The 27,560-nt window shown below is 46.0% G+C and overlaps 1 protein-coding gene across 1 annotated transcript; it reads right to left on the bottom strand.

Moving 5' to 3' along the window:
- Positions 1 to 414: 414 nt before the first annotated feature.
- Positions 415 to 24,736, bottom strand: LOC118259217 (uncharacterized). Its single transcript, XM_035568573.1, has 19 exons — positions 24,669 to 24,736; positions 22,770 to 22,873; positions 22,026 to 22,140; positions 20,633 to 20,807; positions 19,952 to 20,063; positions 18,839 to 18,945; positions 17,879 to 18,005; positions 17,463 to 17,583; positions 17,094 to 17,179; positions 15,907 to 16,031; positions 14,566 to 14,625; positions 10,416 to 10,482; positions 9,212 to 9,306; positions 7,418 to 7,546; positions 5,566 to 5,680; positions 4,643 to 4,780; positions 3,814 to 3,980; positions 3,232 to 3,320; positions 415 to 655 (listed from the first exon to the last, which is right to left on the bottom strand). Exons 2-19 carry the CDS (start codon positions 22,861 to 22,863, stop codon positions 460 to 462), a joined length of 2,118 nt encoding a protein of 705 aa, XP_035424466.1. The 5' UTR covers positions 22,864 to 22,873; positions 24,669 to 24,736; the 3' UTR covers positions 415 to 459.
- Between the last annotated feature and the right edge of the window lie 2,824 nt (positions 24,737 to 27,560).

The following is a 27,560-nucleotide window of genomic DNA, read 5'->3' as shown; positions in this document are numbered from 1 at the left end:
GGAAATTCCCTCAATAGGAAGTCTGGGAGGACGGGAGCTTCAGGGAAGCTGGAGGTCTAAAAGATCAGAAACCAGCTTCTCTTTGCAAAGAAGTTTCTTGAATTGCGGTCTCCTTCCATGAGGGTTACCTCCAAACCAAAACAGGTGAGTGCTCCCTTTAGAGGGGAATGTGAGAAACTACTGACAGGCAGTACACAGAAGACCCAGTCTGTGGTTGCTGTACCTCAGGGAGAGGGAGAGGGAGGAAACAACAGCAGACAGACATGAATGGGAACAGCGCGTCACACGTTGTCACCAGGTGTGCTCCATTGACACCTCCCAAAAAGCAGCATGCCCCAGAAGTTCAAGTCCTCTAGTCAGCAGCCGGCTTTTGAGCCTGAAGCTCAGAACGTGGCCCGGTTCCTGGAGATGGCAGTGCTGGGTGTGTGAGGAGGTGATGGATGAGAGAGCCATGGTGACCTAGTCCATCTTCCATACCTTCGCCGCTGGCCAGGTCTTGCCCTGGACTTGTTCCCAGCTGACAGTGGCAGTGCTGATTTCTGGAGAAATGGGCTCGTAGGAGCGGAGGGACAAGCTCGCAGCCAGCAGACCCATCCGGACACAGGTGTCTGTGTCGTGGTTAGCGAGCATCCCTGCAAGGATTCCTGCCATTAAGCTGCGGAGAGAAAGAAAGGCAGCCTTGGGTGCTGGGGAACAGCCCTGACCCTGGGAACGTGGCCATTTGGAAGAGAACTCGTTTGGATCCACATTAACACTTACAGAAGCAGAATATGTCTTAGAGGAGGGGTGAGGTGATAATGAGAATTTTGTGCTTCTTATTTTTATTTTTAAATTTGGAAGGAACAAGTGGTGCTATTTAGTTGCATTTTATTTGCATTTTATTTGCTTCTCATCTGAGAAGTCAAGGGCATTTCCCATTCCACCACATTTTTCTTTTCTCCCCAGTTTTGCAGGAGAGCCAGGAGAAAAGAAAGTGTGTCTAGAAAGGGAAGAAGCTATTTTCCCCGTGCTCTTTAATTATTTTGTCACTTCTCTGTTGCTTGTTGGTACCTTGTTACACTCCCTCCTTTCCCCCATTGGGATGATACAGATGAGAAGAAAGGTAAATTTCCAAGTATAATGTGAGAGGGACAACAGACACAAATAGAAAAAGAAATCCAAAGCTGAAATGAGATTTCCGATTCAGATTTCTGTAAATTTTAGCAGCGGTTTTCCATTTGAGATTTCCCAGGAAAAATGATGGGAGCGCTTGGAGCAGCAGCTGTGACCCACAGGTCCTTACAAGGAGGCCATCAGAAGAAGAGGGTGACTTTATCTGCTTGCCGTGCAGGGGACAGCTCTGTCAAGGCATGGATACGTGCAGGGTGCTGCTTGGGATCAGCTGGGAGCAGCTAGTGTTTATTCATAGCTAAATGCAACAGTGATGCTAGGAAGCTAGGGAAGGACAAAGGAGAAGGGAAAGTGAAGGGAGAGGATGATGGCATTTAGGATGAAGAAGCAAGGGCAGGAAAATGTGACAACAGGGAGGATTAATGAGCAAATCTATGTGAAAGGGAAAATGACTCCCTTTTTGCACTCTGGCTAATTACCTCAACTGTTTTTTTTCCCTTAACAAAGACACAGAAGATTGTGGTTTCACGAAACCATTCAATCTCTCAACAGCTCGAGGCTCAGTGTAAATATTTGGGGGAGCATCCCCTAGCAATGCCGAGTGCGGGCACGCTGTTGCCACAGCACCCAGGTGTGAGGAGCAAACAGCCGCTGCTCCCCGCACGCAGGCCCGGCAGCTCCTTGGGCAGCGGCCCCGGGGTTGTAGGGCAGCCTCGGGAGCACTGCTGGGTGCACGGCATCCCCCAGCAGGGCTTTAGGAGCTGAAGGGTTTGTGGGGCCGAGCTGTGCAGTAGCCCTGAGCTGCACCCTACTGCGTGGTCCCTTGGAGAAGCCAACAGGCTGGGCTGCCTGTTGTACGCCCGTGTGTCTCGGTGAAGGTGTTTGACAGTGGCACACGTTACCTTGCCTTTGCTCTTCCCTTACATTAACCCTTCAGAAAGGGAGAGGAAACTGTAAGGAAGACATTCAGTTTCCATTGGCCCCCAGAACAAATTGGTTCGGGGCGGTCGTGTACGAGCAGATGGTGCAGGGAGGAGGCTGCGCCCCTGGCGGGGCTGCCAGAGGCTGGCACAGCTGCTAGAGGCAGCGAGCAAAGCCGAGATGCCCTAGGACGGGTGACCCCACCAGCTTGCCCCTGGGCCCCGTTGCTGTGTTAGACCTACTGCACTCAACAACACTGTGGTCTTCTTCAGGGCATGGTGCCAGTGGCAGCCAGCTCGTCTGAGAGGTGACTTGGGACACTGGGAGTAATCAGAGACTCTGGCATTAAGTGGATTAATTAGCTTGGCAAGAGTTAGTGCTTGATACTAGCTAAAATATTGAGGACTCTGTAAGTTATCACAAAAATAACCATTCTTTCTGCCCACCCATCAAAGAAAAAAGGAGAAGTGTTGCTATGTTGAGTTACTGCTAGGTAAGAGTAGAAAAATAAACGGAAATATCTGTCACATATGGCCTTCTGGTCTGGCCCAAGGCAATGAAAGGGGAGAATTGATTATAGCAGGAAAAAAAAACAAACAACTGCTACATATAGTTTGACAAGTTAACGAGCATAATAAAATACTGCTCTGACAGACTGAGAATTGATCACCGGGGGTAGGAATAATACGTGTCACTTCCTACTACCATGTACAGCATTGTGTGACCAGCTAGGAGAATTATACAGCAGGCTCTTTTGAATCACGAGCTATTGCCAGAGGCTAATGCAGAACCTGATGAGATGCTTTTACAGGGCAATTCTAGCTACTGAGTGGCAGTCCCTCTTCCACTGGAGAAGTGTGGAAGTAAATTAGTTAGCTAGTAAGTCAGCTTTGATGTAAGGTGGTTTACTTTGCTTTTAGCAGCTCAGCCTAGAGTAATTCAGAACTACTGGATTGCCGTGAAAGACGTGGATCCTAAGGAAAAGCAAAACTAATAATGGCAAGACTGGCTTCAAGATGCTTAGCAGGACATTTTTAGCAAGCATTGCAAGGAATCACAGAAACCTGTCCTGTCCTTGTGTCTCTAGTGTCTATTCCTCAAGCAGCAGAATGTAGTTTGACTTTGCAGTAGAATTTGAAAGAAATCCCATTATGACTCTTCCACATTTAGCTCGAGAAGATGGAGTAGCTAGAAACATACCTGTCACCAGCTCCTGAGACATTGACTATCTCCTCCCCGCTGATGTGGATGGCGGGGTAGTGGGTGGCACAGAGACTGGCAGCAGCAGGCTGTGTGGGGAAACAAGGGACGTTAGTGGGAATTGCCCAAGCTGGTAGGGTCTGATGTGGCTGCCGTCATCCAGACCTGCACAGCAGCCAAAAATAAAAAAATAAAAATAGAAGTAAATAAAAGAAAGAAAAGGGGGGAAAAAAAGAATAAACGTAAGCCATAAGCCAATAATCTAAATAATTGTTTTTCATGGTTTGGAGGAGATCAGTGATTTAAGTTGCTGAAAATGAAGCTTGCAGTCATGAATATTCAGGGCAAGCACATTTAAAATGAGCTGGCTGTAAGCACTGCTGCTAGGAGCCAGAAGGACAGACAACATGATTTTCTTCGCTAATCCTCAGAGCTGTGTATTCCACCCCCAAACATGAACACTTGCCAACTGTGATGCCACGTTTCCCAGCACTGCTGCTTCGCCACCAGAAATAGCAATGGTGCTGCGTGGTCCCAGGCAGAAGCAGCCGAGAGCCCAGGGCTTGTTTTCCGTGCCCTTACCTGCTCGTGAGCTGCTGGACGAAGCGAGATGCTCCCTCCCAGGCTCTTGCCACAGAGAAGGACGCCGTGAGCGCCCAGGGTCACCACCACGCAGCACAGGTGGGCCAGCAATGGGCGGGCCAAGGCCATGGCCGTCTTGATAACGTCCTCCAACCTGGACGGCAGCTCTGTAGGCAGCAGGGAGGAAAAAGTGTGGCATAACTTTAAAGGTTCTCGGCAGGCCCTTTTGTGGGCTCCTACCCCTACTTCTCCTATTTATGAGCACAACTAGTTATAAGCACTACTGAAATGTGGTTTGTTTGTTTGTTTTCTTTGAATTGTAGGAAACATGAAATTCTCCAACATTAGATTTCCATACCATTTATCCTATGCTGAGGAAACCACCATCACGGGACTACAGATGTGTCTGTAGAGACCAAAAAACTGTCCAAAAATAAAGCATGACTTTCTTGTTTTAATACTTTTGGACTTCCACCTGCATGTGGTGGGGTATTTCATTTCCCCAGGGGGTGGTACCTTTGGGGCCCTCAGAGCATCATGCTTCACTGAGACATTTATAAACTAAAAAATATTCTTCTTTGGATGGCGAAGTGAGGAAAATGGACAAGGAACCACCCTGGGCCTACTGCACTCTTTAATAGACCATCGGTCTGGCCTGGGCCATACAACCCCTGCAGAGATAGCTGCAAGGTGGAAGATGCCAAGACTGCTTATGAATTCCCACTGTGTTATAACTCAATTTGATTGAAATGGGAGATGGGGAGGAAAACACTCTCTCCAGGGTCTAGATTATCTGAAAATGTGATTGACTCTTCTGAGTGTTCAATACCTGCTGGCAGAGGGTTCCCAAGGGTCTGATTTATTGCTCTTAGCTCTTGGAGGTTGGGGGAAATGTACGTGAGTGCTTTCCAGCTGTCTGAGAGGAATGGCTTAGAGGCCTTGTTCTCATCTGTTGGCTCAAAGCACACTTAAAAACAACATTGCAATTGGTTAGTTAGTTATTTAATCAGTGGTTCAGCTTTATATCAGAGCAGGATGCAGTGCAGAAGGCTAAATGAAATCTGCACAAGCGGGGTTATACGTGTAATGTATCAGAAGCTTAAATATTATTTCCCCCATGCTGGAGACCAGGTCTCCCCAGTTTTCCTTCCTGTTGCTCAGCAATGACATGGCTCCTTCTGGCTCTGGAATGATATAATCAGACTTCAGGTCTGTTACTCCTTTTAGCTGGTTTTGGAGCCTCTGCCAGGTTTTAAGGACATTGTCTCCTTCTTCAGGATTTGCTTTTTAAAATGAAGGCATAACTCCAAAAGTTCAGGAGCCTTGTGAAGGGTCCTCAGCATACCAGGAGAGGTGCTATGTATTTTTTTGGGAAATGGGAGAGAAATCCTCTCAAATGATGCTTTAGCACTTATTCTGAGAAGCAAACTACAGAAGCACACGTATCTGTGCTAGCCTGGAGATTAAAGGCAAAGAGAGCAGCTTTTTCTGGCAGTGCTGGAGGGCTGTAGCTCCTACGCTACAGGAAATGCACTTTAGCTGCAGGATGAGACAAACTCAGAGAAAGCAGAAATGCTTCAACTATTTGAAATAAAGCAGCAGCGTATAGAAGGAGGCCTGAGCAACACAGCATGCAGGCAAGAGCTGGGTATCTCCATCAAGCAGCAGAGGAGGGTGCTCGGGGTGTGTGGAGTGTCCTGGCGCACACACTGATAGGAGCTGTGGGGCCAGGGCTGGGCAGGCTCTCCTCACCTGCTAGCTGATGCTCCCTAGCTAGTTGGCAGATGTACTGAATAGTGGACAGAGGCACGTTTCCGTCAACGCAGACTAGCGGGGCCCGGCACAGGTTCTCCTTGAACTGGGACACCTAGTGAGAATCCAGGACACAGAGCAGAGACAGCCCGAGTCATTGCAGAGGGACAAAATGGTTGCTATTCACACTGAGGATGTAGGATTTTCACTCGTAGTGCAGTTCTGAGGTGCAGGCATGAACCTAAAGGAGTGATTCCCTAAGGAAAGTGGATCTCTCTGTTTACCTCTCTTCCTCCCCTTCTCGTTCCCTGCTCCCCATCATTAAGAAGCAGACTCAACGGGCAGGGCCCCTCCAGCAGAGAAAGATAGTTGCTGGTCCTCCCCACACCACATTGATACCCCTGGCTCAGTCAGAGGCCGACAGGGAGAGGGAATGCTGCTATTTCAGGTCACTGTAGGACTCCCTGTGCTCTGCCCGGCTTGACTACTCCTTCGCTTGCTGCCTGTGTCCTTGAAATGTCCTGAGGAGGGCTTTGCAACAGCTCCTGCAATGACCAGACAGGCTGAGGGAAGAGGGGAAGTATAACGCCAGCAGCAAAACCAGTCTTGGAGAAGTGAAAGAGAGCACCATGTCTGCAAGTGGGTTTTCTTTCTGAACTTGGTGCTAACAACCCAGTGAGATGCAGGCTTTGGGCTTGTAGCTCCCTTTCTGGAGGAAGATGACTTAAATCACCCTTTGAAGAGGCACATAGACTGGCTCTTTGTTTTGTGGGGGTTTTTGTTTGTTTGTTTTATCACAGTAAAATTCCTTTTGTCTGTTCATGCACTGTCCACCTCTTATGTTTAGCCCTGTGGCTACAGCACTGCTCAACACAGCGCTCTGTTGCTGCTGTCTGAGAAGCAGGTAGAGTGGGGACCTGCTGCTCCTTGGCTCTCTGTGGCTGCACGACCACTGCCCAAATCCCAGGCCCGTGCTATAGGTGCTCGTGCAGCCTCCCTCCTGTGTCTCCACTAATCCTGGCTGAAAGAAGGACTGCCAAAGTGCACTTCGCAGCAGAAGATTGGTTCAAAGTTTCCACTGGCCACAGCTGTTTCATAAAGCTCAACAGAATTAATCTGTCTTGTAATGGTTTTGTGTGCCAAGGCTTGGGAGAGGCAGGGTGGGGATGGAAGTGGAAGCAATGACCATATTTTTTCCAATGAAGCCTCCACCTCACGGGGAGCCCACCGATAAGTAAATTGCACTTAACTTTCGTGTTGCTGACAGTCATGAAGTATGTGCTTTTGTTCTGCTGACAGCAGAATGAGTAGGGAAGGAGGGTGCAGTGACGGGGGTTTCACTGAATCAATCTGTAATTAATGCTTCCATTAGCCCTGATGTTCTGAAGGTTTGGATGTGCTGAGAAGCAGTACCTGCCTATACAACTCAGCATGTAGAAACAAAAGGGATGGCGGGGAGGGGGTGGAATAGGAAAACTTTCTTTAACCAGTGTTCTGTCCAAGGTTGGTTTTTGTTTTTTGGTTTTCCCCTAAAGGGGGAAATGTCATTTCTGCAGGTAGACTGGATTTACTGATGGCTTTAAGGTACCACAAGTGACAGGTTAACTGGAACTTGACGCTGAAGAGGCTTCTGGCTTACAGGTCAAGCTCCATCTGGGTAAGAAGCAACAGGTAGCTCCGGTAGCTTGCCATGCTGCAATCCCAGTGGCCAATATCTGGGGTTAACTTTAGGATTTCCCATGTTCCCTCTACACACCCACTCACTCCTGGTATAGCTTCTCCAGCTGTTTTTTGTCACACCTCCACACTCTTTCTCTTAAGCAGAAGGTAACAAATCAGCTGGCATGCGTACGTATTGCTCTGTTATCTGGTGGTGGATGTCCATATCTCCCAAGCCAACACTCAGCTCCCCAGCACTGGTGATCACAGCACAGTAAGTGGCTGTGCTCTTCTTCTCCAGCTGCAGGATGGCACTCATGTCCTAGAACAAGGAGAACAGTTACCAGTGGAGCACGTTTCTCCTCCCTCTCACTCAGCTCAACGTCAATATTCTTTCTCTGTGCCCACCTGATTTGTAGCTGCAGCCCAGCTCGTTGTTCTCCCTTCAACCTCCCTTCTCCCTTATGACAAGCAACATTTCAGAGATATCTTGGTCTAGGCAGTGCTGGCAGATGGCTGCTTATTAATATTTGTAATGCAAGAGAAGGCACGGCAAAGATTAAAGAACTGATTTAGTAAATGAACGCGACAGCCCTCTGCCACGCGGTTCCATAGGTGCTGTAAGGTTCCCCTGCTGTAAGGGAAGGGCGTCCTGCAGAATGGCTGAAGCACTGCCTGCCCCAGCCATCCTTTCCCGTGGCTTATGTGACACATCTGATGGCGTGCCAGGCACACCTTGGTGGCACGCTCCAGCTAGCGATGACGTTAGCAACCTCACTGGCTGCACAGGCAGGGAGGCCGATTTCGATGGCAGCCTCGCAGCCCTTTTTACAGCAGTCATGGACATAACTGTGAGGTGTCCTTCCTCTGTGGGCAGCCTGAATGATCTGCTGAGAGAGTTTGGGGCATTTCTTGGAATACACATGTGGATGGAGGAGTGCTTTCTGCTGAGTAGTTCACAGGGAAGTTGGCATCACAAGGGCAAGGTCACCTCCAGCACTGCTGGTAATGTTTCTTGCAGGCCAGGATTGCTTGGCAGCTAGTCCTGCTGCATCTTCCCTTGGGAGACCACTCACTTTGATAGCTCAAACTGTGCCATGCTTGGGTAGAGGAGAGATTACAGGTCTGCAGCTATGAAGCCTTTATATACTAAATGGGAGTTCTTGTTCCTATTGCTGCTTTTATTGAGCTGCTCAGGTAGCCAGAAGTAAGGCCTCATGTGCTCTTTCTGTCTGGACACCAGGGTCCCGAAAACACTAACAGACCTTAATGGCCCTGACCAGCCTCACCTGGGGTCTCCACCCACACCCCTGGCTTGCCCTCAGCTCTGTCTTTTCTCCACAGAGGTGCCTGAGGGCTGGGGTTGGTCTCAGGGCCTGTTTTGCTCCCTGGCTGGTCAGGCTCTACCCTGACACCCCTGGGGAGCTCCAGCTGCTCCTGGCTCCCTGACCTGTGGGGACAAGTGGCTGCTGAGTGCCAGGTACTCCTCTGGTGCACGGTGAGGGGTGTGGGCTGTGGGCTGTGATGTGGAGGACCCTGCTTTGAACCAGGGAGGTACCTGGCTTTGTGTCCCAGTTCTGGGCTTTCTCTGTCTTATGCTTTACCCAAATCAGGCTGTTTTGGCATTGCTTTGTTTATCCTGAGGATCAGGCTTTACATATTTTAGGCTGTGTTTAGTTAGGCCTTCTTAGACATTTTCGTGTTTTTTCCTGATTTACCTCTCTTTGTCCTTCAAACACCAGTCCCTGGAGCTGAATTCAGACCACATGGTTCAGACTTCAAGCTGTGTATATATGCATATGTGTAGCCTGTGTGCTGGGGGTGGCTCCTCGCTTTTTAATTGTCTGTAACTAAAGGAGCATTGAACTGGTCTCACTCTTAGCCTGATGAAAGGTGACTCTTATGACTGCCAGGGTTAAAAGGATTTTTCCCTTTATGTAATGTCGTCACCTCCATGCTTCTCAAGTGCCACTACAGTGCAACATACCATGTGGTGACAGTAGTGCAGGACGGACTCTGAGTGTTCATCCTTCCCCATGGCAGACAGAAAGAGAGGAGTCAGCCCGAGGCGGCTTAAGCAGTCTAAAAGCAAACAGAAACAAAAGACGTTAATAGATCTGTCGGAGTGCTGTGAAAGCAATGACAGCTTGTGCAGGCTGAGTGTCTGTAGGAAAGCCCTCTCCTGGAAAACTTAATGCCCATCTATCCTCATCTAGCAGGATGTTCAAGGCTGCAGCTGCTGCCAGACTGGCTGGGCTGGCATGATCTATGGCTGCCTGCCACACTGCGGCTCTGAATCTTCTGGAACCACTGGGAGTGGAGGAAAGAGAAGAAGGAGGAAGAAACTTATGCATTTCCCTGGCATCATTTCCTTCACCCATCACAAGCATGCGGGCTTGCCCACATCACTTCTGTGAGCAGCCTTGCCGCCCTGCTTTTCTCACCATACTACCTTACTAGAGCCTGAATTGCCTCACAGGAAACCCTTCCTCTTCTCCCTTCAGGTTACCACAGATTATACCTCAGCAGATGGGTGGCATTTCTTCTTTCCTCGAGCTTCCCCATTTGTGATCTGAAGTGACAGTAGATTTATGTTAAGAAGAGTTGGGAAAGGCCAACAAGCCAGAGTAATCCTAAGATCTTTTTGTAATGTGCCCCTGCTAATTTCATTATGCAAACACAGGTCTGCTACTGCTTGTGGAGGAGCACCAGGCACACTGTGATCCTTTGCTGTTGCCAGTGACCGTAGCCCTTTCTCTCCTACCGTAATTCCCGTGCCCCAGCTCCTCTTGTCCCTGGTGTATGGATGATCATCTTTGTGTAGGCCTCTTCATTCCACAGGACATACTTTATTGTGACTACAACCTGACATTAACTCAGAAACCGAGGACCAGGCTGTTCAGCAGTCACTGGAGATCACTGATGTTGATTTAACTTTGATTTGGGGTCCCTGTGCTATATACTAGTCAATTTCATATTTGAGGACCTTTCTTTTCATGATCGCTGCCCAGCTCCCCCTCCCCTCTTATTTTTTGGAGTGCCCGCTGCCTTTTCCAGGCAGTCTGTCCCCTGGTATATTGCCTAAAGCATCCCAGATCTCAACAGCTCTCAAGAGCTCCTGCTGTTGAAGGAACATGAAAGGACAAAACACAGCTGGCACGCACCCACAGGCAAACCCGAGCACTAGGCACCTGCCAAGTTTCTTCCAACGCCGCCGAAAGTTCGTCTCACTCTTCCAGCATTCGTTTGCCCACCACCCTGGAGGAATAAATTATTAATCAGCAAAGTTGGGAGAGCCACTTGGCATAGATGCCTTGTCTCCATTAATATTTGAAGTGAACTTATTGCTGCTGAAAGGGCAGCAATTAAGGGGGCAGAAGCCATCTAGGTATGGGTTTGCAAGCAGCACAAACTCCCACAGCTTATCTGCAGACTTCAGCTCTGGTGACAAAGGCCCGCTTCTAGGAGGGGAGATCAGTTTGGGCTCCCCATGTATTGCTGTCTTGGTCTTATCGGCTAAGACCTTTTTGAATAATGCTAATGAGTGTTTCAGTCAATATGAGCAGCCCTCTGAATTTACTGGCTCATGTCAGCACTGGGACTCCAGAGTCCCATTTTTTTTTCACATTTTAAAGATAAAACAAGCTTTGTCATCTTTGCCTGTGCTGTCTTCTGTGGGCAATACTTTACTCATGGAAGGATCTATTTCAGTGTTTGAATACTTTTTTTCACTTTCCCTTCTCTTCCCAAACATCTCCCTCCTTAGAAACACCCCTTTCCACCTGTGTGGTTACCACTTCTCTTTTCTCTTGCTTCTGCCTTCTGTTTTTCTGTCCAGCTGTCAATGTGTCACAGATGACCAAATTGTCACAAGGTAGGCAGTCCCTCATCCATCTCCTCCTAATTTTCCTGCCAGAACTACCTCAGTAAATGCTCCAATCTCTTTGGGCGTCATCACTGACTATCAAATGGTTTTAAAGCTCATTTTTCATACAACCCTGAAACATATTTTCCATTTCTGAAGAGAGCTTGCCACTGGCATTCGTAACAATCTTAACAGCTCTGGATAATCCATAGCTTTCAAGAGTATGTTGAGTGTTTGGGTGGCCAGTGCTGAAGCGTGTGCATGCCCGTGCAGAGCAGCTCCTGGCACAGACTCTCAAGTCAGCTCAGGTGCACCAGAATACCCCTGCACATGCACATCTTTCTTGCTTGTAAACACTTCTACCCATCCTAAACAAGGATTTTACCTTGGGGTAAAAAATGCTCTTCCTCCAACCCCTCACAGTTCTTGGGGGTTCTTAAAACTCATACCAAAGCTTTCTAGGGACCCTTCTTCCACTGTGCTGAGCCTTGACCTCATGGACCTGTACATCTGTCCTTTGTAGGCAATACTTTCTTCCTCATCCAGTCCTGTGACTGTGAGAGGCTGCTCTCCCATGTAAACATGCTCTTTTATTACCCCCAGGCTGCTTTTGTTTCCCGTGAGTCTCCCCAGTTGTGCAGTCTATAAGACTTGATGCTAATTCTTGACCCCTTTATTCCTCTGCCTGGCAGTTCTCCAGGCCCAGCACTGCTCAGACAACCTGAGCAGAGCTGCATATAAACAACTTATCACTTCTGTCCATTTTTCCACTACTCACCACTCCTCATTAACCCAAATGCCACTCCATCACATTTGCTTACGCTCCCCACGAATTGCCACTGGCACTGCCAGGATTGAGGATATTTCCATCTGTGACTGTCTCCTACTGAGCTTTGCAGATTTCCAAAGCAGTGAGGATGCCTATTTTAACTCTGAACTCACTGCCCATAATAGAAGCAGCCAAGGGAGAAATACCTACCCCATGTAAAAAGCAAGGATGCTTGTTTAGGCAAGTCAAACAACATGGCTTTGAACGCTGGCCCCTACTAAAAGAGGATGCTAACTGCCATTGGTAATGAGCAAAAACTCCACTCAGTGCAGTACAAGTATGTGGTTTTCAAAGCTGATACCAGCAGGAATGTTGAAAATACTCATGAGCTCCCTTCTTTGCCTGGCATGCTGATCTTCTCTTTCAGTTCGCCCCCACATTCCAAAGACAGAGCTTCAGGTTTTTTAAGCCAAGCTTTGCCCTAACAGTGGGTGTACCAGCCTCCCACTCAGGGACCCAGCCAGGGGTGCGTTCTGATGTACAACCCCCCAAGACATCAAAAAAATGAAGATTAAATCTCCTTAAAGTAGCAAGTGGGTGCAGTGAGAGGTGAACTAGCAACCTGCTTGTAAAGACAAAGAAATGACTGGCTCTTATCACACCTTGCCAGCTCAGCTTGGGTATCTCTTCTACACTGTGTTCAGGTGGGTTTGGCTGAGATGAAAGAACTAGATGAAAACGGGCTTGCTGGGATGGTTTGCAATAAGACTGAGCTGATGCTTTCTGGCAAGGTTTCAGGGAATTGACAGTGTGTCTGGGACCTTCTTCTGTGTCCTGAAAGACTTGAATTCCTAATGTAAAAGTGAGACACTGCTCTGCTTCTGGATATCCTGAGAACATTATAACCATAATGCTTCATCCAACACCTTTCCCTCTGCAAGAGACCATGTGTCTTTCTCTGCAGATTACTTACGTCCAATTAGTTATTTATAGGGCACTTTGCTTCTGGATAGCCTTGAAAGCTATGTGGAAGTTAAAAACAGTATAGAATACAGCTGCTTTCTTGCTAACTGGGACAGCACGAGGTGCGAGTGGTACCCTAATGCTCTGCAATGAATACAGCATGTATGAGGGTGGGACCTGCTGGGTGCTGATCTCTTTGGAAAAATACGTCTTTAAGAGCCAAAGCAGACCAATACTGCTGAGACTGCTTTTTCCTCTGTGCATAACCACAGAAGCTGTCAGCAGGAATGTTTTGTCTGTCAGTTCCCAAATCCTCCTGCAGCTTGGTATTTGGGTCGCTGCCATGATGGGCCTTCAGCTCTAGGGCTCACCGCTATGCAGACAGGCAGGTAATGCCTCACCTTTGAATGCAACATTAAAAAATTCCTTTTTTCCTTTTCCCTTGCCAGCTGCTCCCACTGGGATGTGTGGCCATCCTTGCCCCTCACCGTGCCATGGGTGGTCCAGGGGTCTGCAGTCACCGCTGACACACCAGGAGGTGACTTGCCCACTCCTGGTCACAGTTTGGGGCATGCATGCTACCAGTTAGATCACAGCTGAAGCAGTTGGGCTTTCGGTTTTACAAGTCTCCATAGTTAATGCTCTGGCATGTGTCACCTTTGACCCCTATAATACTGTTTGGCTTTGGCCTCCATATCCTTGAATAGCCAGCTTCCTTAATGACAGCTTCCCCAGCAGGTCTTTCCCTATCTGACTGAGAGGTCTTCACAGACCGCCCCATTTGAAGGAAGAAGATGGCCACAAGTTTCTGCTTCAGCAATCAGCATAGAGTAATTTGAGACACTAAACAAATTGTGAGCAAGCTCCACCACCTCAGCCTGTGGTATTTCATGTTATAGCTCGACAAAAATTGTATAGGCCATGTAATGGCTGTCATTTGCAATGGGGAAGTCCCATGCCTGCAAGTCTGTCCCGCTTTAGCCTCTTGGTTGTTTTGTGGTCAAACCACAGTGAGAAAGAGAAGGTCTGGTGACATTTAAAATGTTCTATATTTTTAGAGCAATCTGTGTGTGTGTGACTCAAACCCTGTATGACTGAAGAAGCTGTCTCTCTTGTTTAGCTGTAACTGTGTCAGTACTACTTTTCTCAAAGGCTTCCACTACCACTGTGGGTACTCCGCATGGAGTCTTTGGCTCCTGTTCATGCCACTTTCCATAGCTAAGACAGCCCCAGGCAGTCAGAACTGCCACTTACCTGGGGATTTCCTCGCTATAGGGTCTGCCCTTGATTATGGGTTAGCACAGTGAGGGTCTTCACCCGTGGCTTCTAGTTCTATGTGCTTTGTGAGTGACCTGGGCAGCTCTTCTGCTAGAACAGCTCTTTGGGCATGCAGTATCAGAGAAGAGCCCAGAGGTGCCTTAACACTGATTGTCAAGGCTAGAGTGATATGTGGAATTCGTAAGGATGATATATGGCTCTGATCTTGTCTTGAGTGGTAGGGATAGTGACTTTCAGCATGTGAACGGAATAGGTCAATGTGTATCACCCCAGGTCTGACTCAGACAACACAGCAAATGTGCAGCACTACACCTTCTGTGTTTGTGCGTGTGTGCTCATGCAGACACAAAGATAATGTGCACTGACGCCATCTCTTCCCACCCCCAGCCCCTCATTTGGCTTGGTATTCCTGTAAAAGTAGCTGGAAATGGCAGCGGTGCTAAGAAAGCTACTATAGATACAATACCAGAATAACAGAGTTCTGCGCCTTGGCTATAAAGTCAACGTTGATACCTCCAATCACCACCTTTAAAGGGAAGAAAGAGGTAAAAAGTGGTTGGAAGGACTCAAGGGAAAAGCTCCAATTTTCCATTGCCTTTTTTTTCCCCACTTTTACCACCCTCTTGAAAGCTATCTCATTTACAGTGTGAAGGCCTGTGCTTGTTTTGGCTGGCTATACACAGGTCTGCACAACTCTAATCAAAAAGAATGGAAAGCTCTTCTAAATGTTGCTTTCTGACTTGTGCCTACTGATAACCAGTTCCAGCATGGCAGGACATTATTGTGTACATAGAGGGGTGCTGGCAGGTTCACTGAGTGGTCATAGAGTAATGTAAGAAGTTGCATGATCTGGTTATGTCAATGCCCTTGAGGCCTTCTCTCTTAGGACAGTTTTTGACATACCAAACCTCAGAAGGATTCAGGCATTGCTGTGTAAAGGGGAGGAGAAGGGATAAGAATGGAGAAAAGAAAATGCGAAAAAGTGGGCAGAGAAATGCAGTCATTTCTTGCAAGCTCCCAGAAGACATTGCCCTACCCAGTGAAATTTTATCGATCATTGTTTTATTGTCCAACAAAACCAGAAAAAGCAGCATAGCTCCACAAATGGGAAGTTCCCAGATTCTTTGGGGATGTAGAGCTCTTTTTTTCCTCATTCTGTCAAATGCTGGGTTATTGTCTCTGGAGTCACTGCATTCTTTTATGTTAAAAAATCCTACTGCAAATGGGTTTTAGAAACTTTTTCAGCTCTCTAAAGACTACCTAAAATAGATTTGCTGTAAATCATGTAGCACACACAAAATCAAGATAGTGAATGGAATATGAGTTATAATGGATCTTGTTTGGGATATGCTGCACCTCTTGTAATTTTGGCAGTCATGAGCAGGAGGCCAACAAAAGGAGATATTTATAAAAAGTGTGTGACTCAGCAGCTCAAAATATCTACCTACTGCCACGCTCTTCCAGGTCTACTGCTGTAGTCACAAGGGCTCCCTGGCACTGAGAGGAATACAATTGAAGTTGTGTGTAAGGTCACAATAAAAGGCGAAAAGGTGATTAAAGTTTTAAAGGATTTGATGGTCTAAGACTTAATGGGATTAGACCATCATCAGTGTTCATTCTCTGTAAGTAGAGTGGGAGAGGATATTTATCAGAGAACAATAAAGAAAACTAAAGAAAGAATGTTTGCCAGCATAAAGCAGAAAGATTGGTCTCTGGCTGAGTCACCTCTTATTTTAGAAATAGATAAATTTTTATCTTCCGTGCTGTCAGTAGATAGGCATTAAATGGAGGACAGCAGGGGACTCACTGGCTGAGGTGGGGTTGTGTCCTCTTGCCGAGGCAGGTTCCCCTTCCTTGTGGCTTTCTGCAGCTTGCTCAGGGCCACTGCAATGCAGCTGCCCACTCTGGCATTGTTCTTGATCAGAGCAAGGTCTGTATGGCATTTTTTTGAGGAAAAGGAAAAATACCAGCAAGATTGGCATTATAGAATTCTATGTAGGGTCTGCCTTGAGGGGGACAACAGGAAATGCATGCTGTGAGACTCGGTAGATTTGATTGCCCTGCACCAAAATCAATTGGAGGCAGATACACTGGGTTACAATACTGCATGAGCACTCTGAAGTTTTAAATGTATTCACCTTCCTCCCTCTGTGTCCGTGGAGAGTAAATCTAACATCCCCATTTTACAGATAGGGAATAGAAGCAAAGGCCTCCCAGAAGATGAGGTGAAGTGCCTAAACTGAAGAGTCTAAAAACCATTAAGGAACTCAGCCGTCTTTTCCAGAACTAGACGCCTACTGAGATTTTCGCCAAGTCTCATCTGCATGCCCCTTTTTCATCAGTTTAACTGGGAGCAAAGTATCAGAGGCTTTGAAAACCCCATTTTGTGGCAGCATACAAATCTAGTATCCAAAACCCCCTTTACTTATCTGCCCTGACTGACCAGCCATGAGGTTTCCCAGGGGGCTGGCAGCAGAGCCTGGAGGTGAACCTGGCTCTTCCAGATCCTACATCAGCATCCCAGCCAGTAGATCTGACTTCCTCTTGCCTGTGCAAGAGGATTCACGTTACACAGGAGTATTTTTCTTCCAAGTTTCTCTTACTCTGCACTAACATGAAGAATTGCATAAGGCAATTCAGGGCAATTCAGCCCAGGCATCTTCAAGTGTACAACCCCACCATGTGCAACAGTATCCTCAGACTCCATCATAGAGCAGGCAAGATCAGATGTGAGGGTAGATCCCTTTGGACTCTGGACCACCTGATCTCTGTGCTGGCCTCCAATTTGTAACAAAAGTGGGTGAGGACAGAAAGGGTGCTGCTGAAGAAGCAGGATGCAATTGCTGAGCTTTCAGCTGTTTGCAGATAATGAAGTGTTTGCCCCTCGTTAGACTGTCAGTAAAATGGCAGCGTTTTTCAGCAAACATTATTGAAGGAAATGAGAAGTACGCTCCTCCTCCTCCCCCCCCACCTCCCCACTTAGTAAAAGGATACTTGAGTCCAGTGATTTTCCGTCAGTTAATTCATTGATCTTCTGTAACATAAAAGGGGTCAGTTCTTTACCTGTAATCCCTTTGGACCTGCAAATATGAAGAAAATTACTGGAGATGAGACAAACTGAGCTGAAACGGCATCAGAGGAGAAGCACTGCTGCTAGCAGACGATTTATCTCCATAACCACATGCCATAAAAAGTCTTGTAAACAAGCTTCAGGTTACATAAAACCACAGTGAGGGCCTTGTTGTGGGTTCATCCACACCCAAGGTTAAGCTGTGCTACAATCCCCGTGGCAGTGTCCCTGAAGTCATTTATTTCCTCAAGCCCACAGGCTGAGCAAAGGGTAGGGCCTAGGTTGCTTCTTACCTGGCTTCGCTGAGAGCTTGCTGGATGGCTTCTTCCATAACCTGGCCTGAGGCAGCTCGCTCCTGAGGACAGGGCACTGCTATCAGCACCCCGCTGCTCAGGCCTAGCCCCAGAGCGCTGGCTGGGAGAGGACAGGCAGATCGTTAGCGGCTCTCCTCGGACACATGAAATGCTGAGGGAAAAGGGCAGAGGAGAGTGGGTGCAGGGTGTGTGAACACACAGGGCTGGAGCTCCTGTTCTTGGCTGACCCAAGGACAGGTTCTTTTCCAGCTAGCAATCGGTTTACATCCTCCTAATTCTTTTGAGTCTGTTTGTATGATAAGAGGCAAAGACTTTTAAAAACAAACAAAAAATATTCCACTTTTGTGACCCTCTGTTCCAGGGACATACATGAACCTTTCCCTGCTGGAACACACCGATGAGTTTAGCTGCCTCCTCTTCATCCTGGACGTGATATGGTGCCTTGAAGCCACTCTGGCGTGAGAAGAAGGCTGGGAACTCCCTCGATTCCCCAAAGGCAGCCACACAGACTCCCTGGGTCTCCTGCAGCAGGGAGGTGAGAAAAGACGGTAATCAGTGGAGGGAAAGGGGACCCCCAAAAAGAGATTGACTTTTCCCTTCTAACCAGCTAGAAGCTGCCTTTCTTTAGCACAGCATTTGGTTACTTTTATACATCCTGTTCTATTCTGTTCTGTCAAATCAAACAGCCAGACACGGTAACTAGTCAGACAGAAAACATATTATTGAAACGTAGGAGACGCATGCGCTTTGCTCAGAGCTGATCAAAAGCAGGGCAGCTGTCACTAGCACAATACTGAGTCCAAGGTAACAAGCTGGGATCTGAAGTTATGTCATCAACTGACAGGAATTTAAATGAGTTCTGTTTCTGATTGAAAGGTATTGACACTGGCTGTCACCTGAAGCGCTGGCTGTGGTGGTTTCCAACATACCAAACCTTAAAAATGGACTCTACTGAAAATCGTCTTGTTTCTCCTTGTAATTCTGATTTTGGTTTAATGTCTGACGGATCTAGCTTGTGTGATCCATCAGTGCTGGAGCATTTTCTCGGTAGATAGTAAAGTGAATCTAAAGCCAGAAAAGAGGCCATGGCTTGGGGTGCCTTTGGCCTCAGTTGGAACAGTTGTTGGAACAGCCTCCTGGATGTGGATAGGTTTGTGTTAGGGGTAGCCCAGTGTTTGAATAGCCCCAGAACTAGCAAATGGTAAATATGGGCCTCACATTCTCTCGATAGTTGTTTGTGAAAATCTTGGGCTTAATAACTGCCCCGACATCACCGGGCTTTCTTGTCACTGCTGGACTCGGTACACAAAGTATATCATCACCTGCTTTCATGCTCTGCAGCCCACTATACCTACCAGATATTCCAGTGTCCTGCCAATATCAAGGATAGACTTGACTCCTGCAGATACAACAGCAACTGGAGTTCGTCCTAGCTCTGTCAAGTCAGCACTCACATCCAGAGCTGTCAAGAGACAAGCAGCTGTTGTTTGTGATAGCATTGCACACCAAGCTGACCTTATCTGCCCTCTTAAAAAGCCATATCTGCCTGGGATGCCAGGGCCTGCTTTTGCAACCATTTTGATCCACAAACAAACATTACAGGTTTAGATCATGCTATTAGATGTTGAGATTGTAAGAGAGACTGAGATAGTAAGAGAGACTGAAAACTACGAAGTCACTTGGCGTAGGGCAGAGATGCAGCCCTACACTGACTGTCTCACCTGTTTATTCACCTCAGAAAACAGCATGCAAAAATTTGGTCAAAAAGAAAGAAGGTGTCATAAAACAAGGACAAAGTTCAAGAAGATGGAATATAAGAAGACTTTGATTTTGGTGTTGACATAGCTGGCAGAAAAGCACCACAGGAGCTTTGCTGACCTCAGGAAACCCCCTGGTATGGAATTTACATCACATCTGAGAGGGACAGCATTCATCAGGGCGGTTTGCTTACACTATGCTAGGAATATACATGGCTAAAAAGAAAGTATGTACTTAGAGGTCGCAAACTACACTGCCAAGGCTGTGCCATGTCCCCGTGTTTCCAGAGAGGAACGTGGACCAGGGCCTAAATCTCTTTTGCGGCGAGACCCTCCTCCTCCTTAGCTGTCAGCGAGCCAGTAACAGCACTGTGCTTCACAGCCAGTATCAGGTTATCCAGCTAGCACAAAGTGGGGAAAGTACAGTCAGCTCCTGCTGCACCATCAGACAATATCCATATAACCCTGTGCAAACAAAGGATAAAGGGAAACTCCCACACTCTTATCTGGCCGGTGCTCAAGAGGAATATTTTGAAGCTTCTGGAAAGGAGATACTGGAGAGAAAACAACCAGAGTATGGTTGAGAAGAATGATAACTTCACTCTTCTGAGCAGACAGTTTCTGTAGGGCAAACTGAGAAAAAGGAAGAAAGATGGAATTAAATAAAACTGCAGCAACGAGAAGAAAAGTAGAATGTATTGACTTTCTTACTGTTCTCTCCTCCCCGATGGACACCTCCGATGCCTCCTGTCACAAACACACAAATTCCTGCCTTGTGTGCTGCAATCATTGTTCCGGACACGGTAGTGCCACCGGACAAGCCCTGTCAGGGGACAACCAGTCACAGTCAGCACGGAGCACGACCCAGAGAATACTGCATGCAGGCAGCTACGGTTGTGGTCCGACACGCAGCAATGTCACAACAGCCTGCTGACACAGCTGGCAAGTGAAATTCGGATACAAATATTCCTAGGCAAAAATGCAGAGGAATTATCATCCCTGCTACATAAATTGTTCTTGTAATAGCAAAAGCCTTTATTCTCCAGGGCTTTCCAGCCAGAAAGATTAATGGGCAACCAATGTCACCTCAAGCACTGTGTGCGTAACTTGGGGTGGCTTGTGTGTCACATAGTTTATATGTTACATGGTGATGCCTTATCATGCCGATATGAATGTTCTTAGCTTAGCCAGCCAATTCAGAATGGTCTGAATCCAGGTCTGCTATTCCCTGACTGATATATTTTGACTCTGTATAGGAATATATTTCAACTTACCAATAAGACACCATGTTATGTGGTGTCTTAAAGAGGTTTAGAGCTACCTGGCTTGAAGCTGGAGAGCACCCTATTGCTATATAGAAAACATCAAAGTAGGAAGCCTGCATTACCATACCTGGCTGAGGACATAAGGAAGATCTCTCCGAGACACTTTAGCTACATTTTTACTGCTTGCCAAGAACTGAAGTTCCTCATCTGTGAGTCCCACGTGGATTTGACCCCTTAAAATACCTATAGTGGCTGGAACTGCTCCATTTGTTGTTACAATTTTTTCTACCTCTCTGGCCATGCTAGAATAAGATAGACAAGACAACGATCACAGAATTAATGAGGGAAACAATCAGGTAAGAAATCTGCCATGTTTGATGGCCAACATTCCTAATTTCCAGTTCTATACAGTTTTTGGGATTTCAGCAAAGTCCGGTTCCTCTTCTGTATCTTGCTAATGGCAGAAGACTTTGCATTTGATTTTACAGCAGTGCAGAGCTATCGAGAACTCCCGTTTTCAGGACAGCAATGTACAGGCTCTGTACTTCATTTCTGAGGCAGGATCTATAAAATAGCCTGTTTTACAAACAAACCTATTTGTACAATACACTACTGAATATTAGAGATATTCTCAAAATAGAGCCTTTCAGTATCTATTACTTGTATTTCTGAGAACATAAACCTTCATAGAAACCCCAGATACTTCAAGTCCTATTCAAACAACCAGGCTATATTTTTCACAATCTAAGCAGTCAGATATAAGGTAACAACAGTGCAGAAAAGCTGCAGCCTGAGAATATTCTAGAGTTTCAGACTAGGTTTTTCTAAGCTTTCCAGGTTTTATATTTGATCATCTGTAGACTACTGTCTTAAGAGCAGCTTCTTCTCCCTTCCTGAGCTATCTGTACATACATTAGACAATCTTTAACTCTGAAACTACCTTCTCCAAAACCTGACTGAATTTCATTGTAAGATGGAGTGCCAGGCAAAACAATGGCAAGGTCAATACTGAAACCTTCCTGTGCTTTCAGGAAGCTAGGATGGAGAGGAGACTGAATGAAACACAAATGTACAGGGCATCAATAAATAAAAGGTAGAGTTTTTTGTGGGCCTTTTTTTTCCCTATGCAGGGCACAGAGAGACCAGCAGCTCTCACAGCAGCTGCTCTGAGTGGCACCAATGAGTAGATTTCACTATTGTGTTCCAATCCTTTTCGTATTATAAAAGGTACACCTAAAGAAACCACAAAGTGTTTTCAGTGTCTGTACGAATTATGCAGCCACAAAGTGTGGTTTATCAGTCTTAGAGCAAATTATGATATTATCTGCTGCCAGATTTTAAAGGAAGCCAGAAATGTGAGGTGTTGAGTAAGGACATGTGTTATATGGTTCTGCTCTCCTTAGAAGTCCAAATACAACTGTTTTACACCAGAGCTCATATTCTGTATCCCTAGCAACCTGACATTTCCCTTTGCTTCGTTCTTATAACTTTGTTGAACGAGGAACATCAAAATCCACAACCTTAGATTCTGAGGATAGGCCATGCCATGTGTAATGATGGTGCTTTCCAAGGCTACAACTGGTCTCCCCTCCATCAGGGCTTCCTGTACGGAGGGCTGAATCCTGAAATAAGCACCTGCGGATAAATATAGAAAACTCAGTTATTTGCACAGATATTTGCAGTAAACACTGAGCTATTTTATAAAAGGCAAATTGTCATCATTGCAATAAATTTATTCTCCTTTTCAGCTACTCTTTGGGGGGAATTCAGAAATGACTCCATGGAGACTAAAACTGTGTTTTATGTGACTGAAATGTTTGCAAAACCCATCCAAACAAAAAACAACGCTACAATTAATACAAATAATAATCCTCATCACCATCGCTCAATGTTCCTCTCCCACCACTGTTGCAGCTGTGTTGTTATTGGCTCCAGTAATATTACCTTAAATGGACGTTACTGTGAATGAACTGAGCCCTGCAATCATGCCCAAAGAATAACATGTGTTAAAAGAGTAGAAGCATCAAGGATACCATAATAACCCAATATATTATAAGACTATTGTGCATCAAAATTTCTCCTAATTTTAATGTCATTATCAAACAACAGAAACTCCCTGCGCATTTAGGACTTGAAGTATCCGTACAAAAGCTGAAAATGCTGCTCTTTGCTTTTCTCCCACAACACTGCCAGCAAGGTTTATGCTGCATTCAGATGAGGAAGATGCTTTCTGCCCGGGGACTATTTCAGAATACACTACTCACCATGCAGAAATCTTCTCACCTGGGTGGTCCTACATGCCACAGTGGACACACATCTTCCCAATCTACAGGTTATCTTTGTAATCATCTTGTGCATAAGGATGGTCCTGAGATTACAAAAGTCAGGTAAAAAATTAAAGAAGTAATTAAGCAATGATGTGACGGTATACCTAACATCTCTTGCACCGATTTTGGAAAGTGAACAATCCTGGGCTTGCCCAAGAGATTGTGTGGAGGTTCCTGTTGTTTCAAGCATGAGCCCTGGTGTCAAAGCAAAATGTTAAACTGTAGAAGTAGAGTTGTAAGAGTCCACCTAGCCCATTGCCAATGCTGGGCTGAAATCATGTCAGAGCAGAAGAAAGGATGAGGAGTAACAAACTGGAGAGACTTTAGAAGTATACAACATTTTGATTTCCAAAGCTACTTGTTCACAATAAATTTCAGGCTCAGCCGCTGTCACCTTCAACCTGAAAGATTACAAGGAGAAAACTACAAGGAAGATGCAGGCACAGGAATACTATAAAGAGAAGAGCCTTTGCAGGTATTTTGAGGGAAACAAGCAGTTCAGTAAAATAAAGAAGCTAAGGAGTGGAAAGCCAGATTGTAACCACCAGGAGGAAAGAGCAGCTCTTCCTAGAGCCGAGAGTGCTTTATGCATGCTCAAGTTACATCGTCTTTTTTAGTACAAAGTGTTGGAAGCAGAGGCACAATTCAGCCCCGGCAAGAACTCCAGAACTCCTCTTGTCTCTTAGCAACTCCTATTCACTTTAATTAAATTCATTGCAGAACAGAGAAAGAGGGGGAGAGAGTTGCAAAGGTTAAGAGGCTGGTCTGGTCTGGGCCTCAGGGCAGTTTCACTCAGTTCCTGACTGCTTCACTTATTTTTGCTGGGCATTTGGCCATATCCCTCAAGCCTTTCTATTCCTCACCCCTTAACTGGGAGGAAAAGATTTATCTCTTCAGTCCTTTGTGCCTATTGTTAATTCAGATAGGAAATTAGAGTAACAGTACTGTGTTCCTGCTACATTTAGCAGATCTCAGTACAATTTGTGGCACTACAGCTACACAGACACATTATATCCAGGAAAAGTTGCCGGTTTTTTTTGCTGGAGTCTGAAGACTTTGCCTATATAGGACAGCTTAGTCTGTGTAACAGGGAAAGATGGACTGGTTCTGCTAGATATCTCTTAAGCCACCAAGACAGAGATTGTCATGCAATGCAATACACACCTGACCGAAACAAGGAGATCTTTTCTTCCAGTTTCCAAATCCTTTTTGAGACCAAAATCTCCACAAAGTTTATGAAATCCTATCATGACACAAAGGTGGCAAAAGCTCCTATTCATGCTTACAATCTCTTCTTGTTCAGTGCCAAATTCAGCAGTCAACAGCCTGAGAAGTTCATGCAAATGTTCTGGTTTCCTTGTGTGTGTGCGTACACACCCCTTGCTCTCTGGGGCAAAGTCAGCTTTGGAATAAATTCATTAAGCCAGCAAGGTTACTACGCCTAGGATCAGTTGGGCTGCTCGAGCTGTGCTCTGAATTTTAACAACCCCCCGTAATCTGAAGCACAACAGCCCGAAGTGCCCAAGCCGAGCTGGCCTGTGGATAAAACACAGCTGGTCACCACCTGACACCCGACACGAATTAGCTGATGTTCGCCGGAAAGTCAGCCAGCACTCGGCCCGAGCAGCCTGAAAGTTTTTTGGGGCTTGGCAAGCGTAGCAGCGAGACCTGCCCGACCTTTCGCCTTGTAACAAAACTTTGCACGTTCCCAGTGCAAGTTCCGCACAGCTCTGGCATTGAGCTTGCCTCCCTCCTCCGAGCGTCCCCGCTCGCCTCCCCTCCTCGTCCATCGGGCACGTTTGGCTTGGTGAAGCCGTGGCCTGGCGCGTCTCTTACCTCCGGGCGGCCGTGGCACATGGGAGGCTGGCTGGGTTCTGGAGCTGTGCGGGGTCAGCCCTGGGAGAAGGCGTGCCGAGGGGGCCGGCGGCGGCATGGGGGGGCTGAGAGAGTCCATTTATTATTAACCACAGGCGCAGCTGAGCTCTGCCACTGCTCACTGCCCAGGGCGAGCGGGGCGATTTCACAGCAGGGCGAGGAAAGCTTCTGCGATCATTTTTGTTCACAGGGTGCCAGATTTTCCCCCAAGTCTTTAAAAGATTCTTCTTGTTTTTCAGATTCCTTTGCTGCTTTTTATTTTTTCTTAATCAGTGAATTCAGGGTTCACTAAAACAATGCCTCTGAAGATTGGGCTCCTTTTGTACCTATTCATAAAAAGCACAGCCATTGCATTCATGCTCCCCCTACAACTTGGCCAAATGCAGTTGTTAAGCTCTTTCTTCTCAGGGTGAGAGCCCTATCCAGCTCGTAGCTTCTCCGGCGAGGAATGCTGTAGGTCTAATTGTGGTGACACTCCTTATGATGCAGATGCCTGGCTAAAGAGAAACACTGAATACGGTTCACAGAGGAAAACTGTGGTAGTCTCTTCCTGCAAAGACATCCTATTCTAACAGGTTTAGGGTGGCTTCGAACGAGGACTTTGAAATTAGTAAATCTCTGTCACCTCATAAAAAGCCATACTTAAAAGGACACTTTGAGATCTGGTGCACTGATATGCATGTTTAGATTTTGTATTCTGTAGAAAATATCACATTTCAGAGTTAAATGGCTATTCAGGAAGGCATTGGTTTATGGGCTAAAAGACAGACATGATTCTATGCAACTTCCATGCATAACATAAAAACTAGCAGAAGTAATTATCAGTGTACTGCTTTTACGTTGAAGTAATCAGTGTCAGGGAACTGATTTTACTGCAGTCTAGTAATTGGAAAATTGTAAAACATAGTTTTTTTAAGCAGCCTTCATATTTTACACTTGTCCCTTTCTAAAGAAGTTTTCTGCAACTTTTGTTTAACTCAGCAGTAAAGAATGTCTTTTTAGTTTCTACAAAAATAAACACATTAAAGGAAACTTCAAGCAAAGATTGCTAAGTTACAAAGACAATCCCCTGACTTCTGCTAAAGGGTCTGCAGGGAATTTAATTGTAGGAATGATAGGTTGCATCCTCAGATAAAATAAATGGATGCTGACGATTTTGTGATCGGTATCTTCTTCCTGAGATGATGGGAAGATGGGTAGCCAGGTGTATTGAAAACCAAATCTGCAGGTAATATTAGATTTTTGAAATATATATTCAAATTATAATGATATTGTTTTAATTTCAATTAGATCTATTCGGAAGCACTGCAGTACTGTAGAAACATATCTGGATCATCACATTTTTGGCATGCTACCAGACAAGATGACCTCGTAATCAAGCTTCTCTCTGAGTTTCCATCTCTCTCTTAAAGATCAAGTTCATCTTAAGATGATCTTACGCCATGGGCACCCAGTTCAGTCTGTGGTATCAGGGGTAACAGTGTGTTGCTTTATTTACCATTTTTCTCTTCAAACCTTCTTCTTCTTTCATTAAAAAAAGGGGGGAAATCAGCCCCTCAGCTTGCTGGATTTCTGTCTCAGCTTTCCAATTTGAACCTGCCTACAGGTCTCTGAGACAAATCAGGGCTGCTCAAGCAGCTCCTTGATAGCACTCCTGCAGTCTTGTGCACATCCCAGTTTTTGCATTTGTCTTTTGGATTTATTACTATAAAAATAAGAGCATATATGGACAATTATTGAGGGCTAACTCCATCTTTTGCTTCATTATAAAAGCGATTGAGTCTTGCTAAACCAGGAAAAGAATGGGCCAGTTTGATATCTGCTAGCCTCCAAGAGCTAGGCTGGCCGTGCTCTTCGTGGGGCATTTCTGAAATGGGTTACATGGCTGATGTTTTAAGGACTAGGGCAGCAGTTAGGACCATAGTGTGCATTTGACTGGGAGAAACGAAGAAAGCCCCAGAGAACTGCTGGAGACAGCTTTTGCAAGAAACTGGGGCTGTGTATAACTTGCCCCTCTGCTTGCTACATTTGGTGAATTTTAGTACTGCCCGCCTGCAGTAACCCAGAGTTTCCTGTTAGTACTTCCCCGTTGGAGCCTTGGAAGCAGAAGTTAATATTAAACTGGTTGCTGGGTGAAATGGGAGCGGCTGGGAGTAAAGAAATCGCCATGACAAATTCTTACAGCCTGCTGGGAACTGGGCCCTCAGGCCACAGCCGCTCCCAGGCCACCCTTGCATTTTCATCTGTGACTGATCTGTACCAAGTTACCAACTCCTCTGAAACCCTTTTTCTCTCAAGGGTTTCACTGCTGAAGAAATTAGGGAAATAACAAGCTTTACTTTAGTTTTGTCACACTGGCGTGTCTGCCGTGGGACAATTCCTTTACCTTGTACCTGATTTATAATAGTCTGTTAACCTGCAGTGGTTCTGCAAGCTGGAATTTACATACTGGTATGTCTCTGTACATTCTTAAGCTTTCTTCTAAATGTTAAGTATAGAAAAGATGTACTAGGAACATGCAGAATCATATGGAACATTTTTTAACTGTTTATTTTATCTTTGTGTAAATAATAGTGTCTGGAACTGGACATCATGCCAGGGCTGCTCTGTAAGACAACAATCTAACCAACATAAAGGCCCAAAGAAGTTCCTCTTCTGTTATTTAATTTGTCTTTAAAGGCTTACATTCTCGCACTTTTATCAGCAGCTTTTCATGATCATTCTAATGGTTATGAAATGACTTTCCAGATTATCTTAATGGCTTGGTGATAGAGTATTTGATTAATTTCTAATATGAAGTTTTTTTTTTTTGTTTTTTTTTTTTTTCTCCAGATGCTTCTAACATAAGATTGA

The sequence above is a fragment of the Cygnus atratus genome, chromosome 1 (assembly GCF_013377495.2).
Source record: "Cygnus atratus isolate AKBS03 ecotype Queensland, Australia chromosome 1, CAtr_DNAZoo_HiC_assembly, whole genome shotgun sequence".
NCBI lineage: Eukaryota > Metazoa > Chordata > Aves > Anseriformes > Anatidae > Cygnus > Cygnus atratus.
Note: the sequence above shows the minus strand (reverse complement) of the source record. Positions and strands in the feature narration are given on the sequence as shown.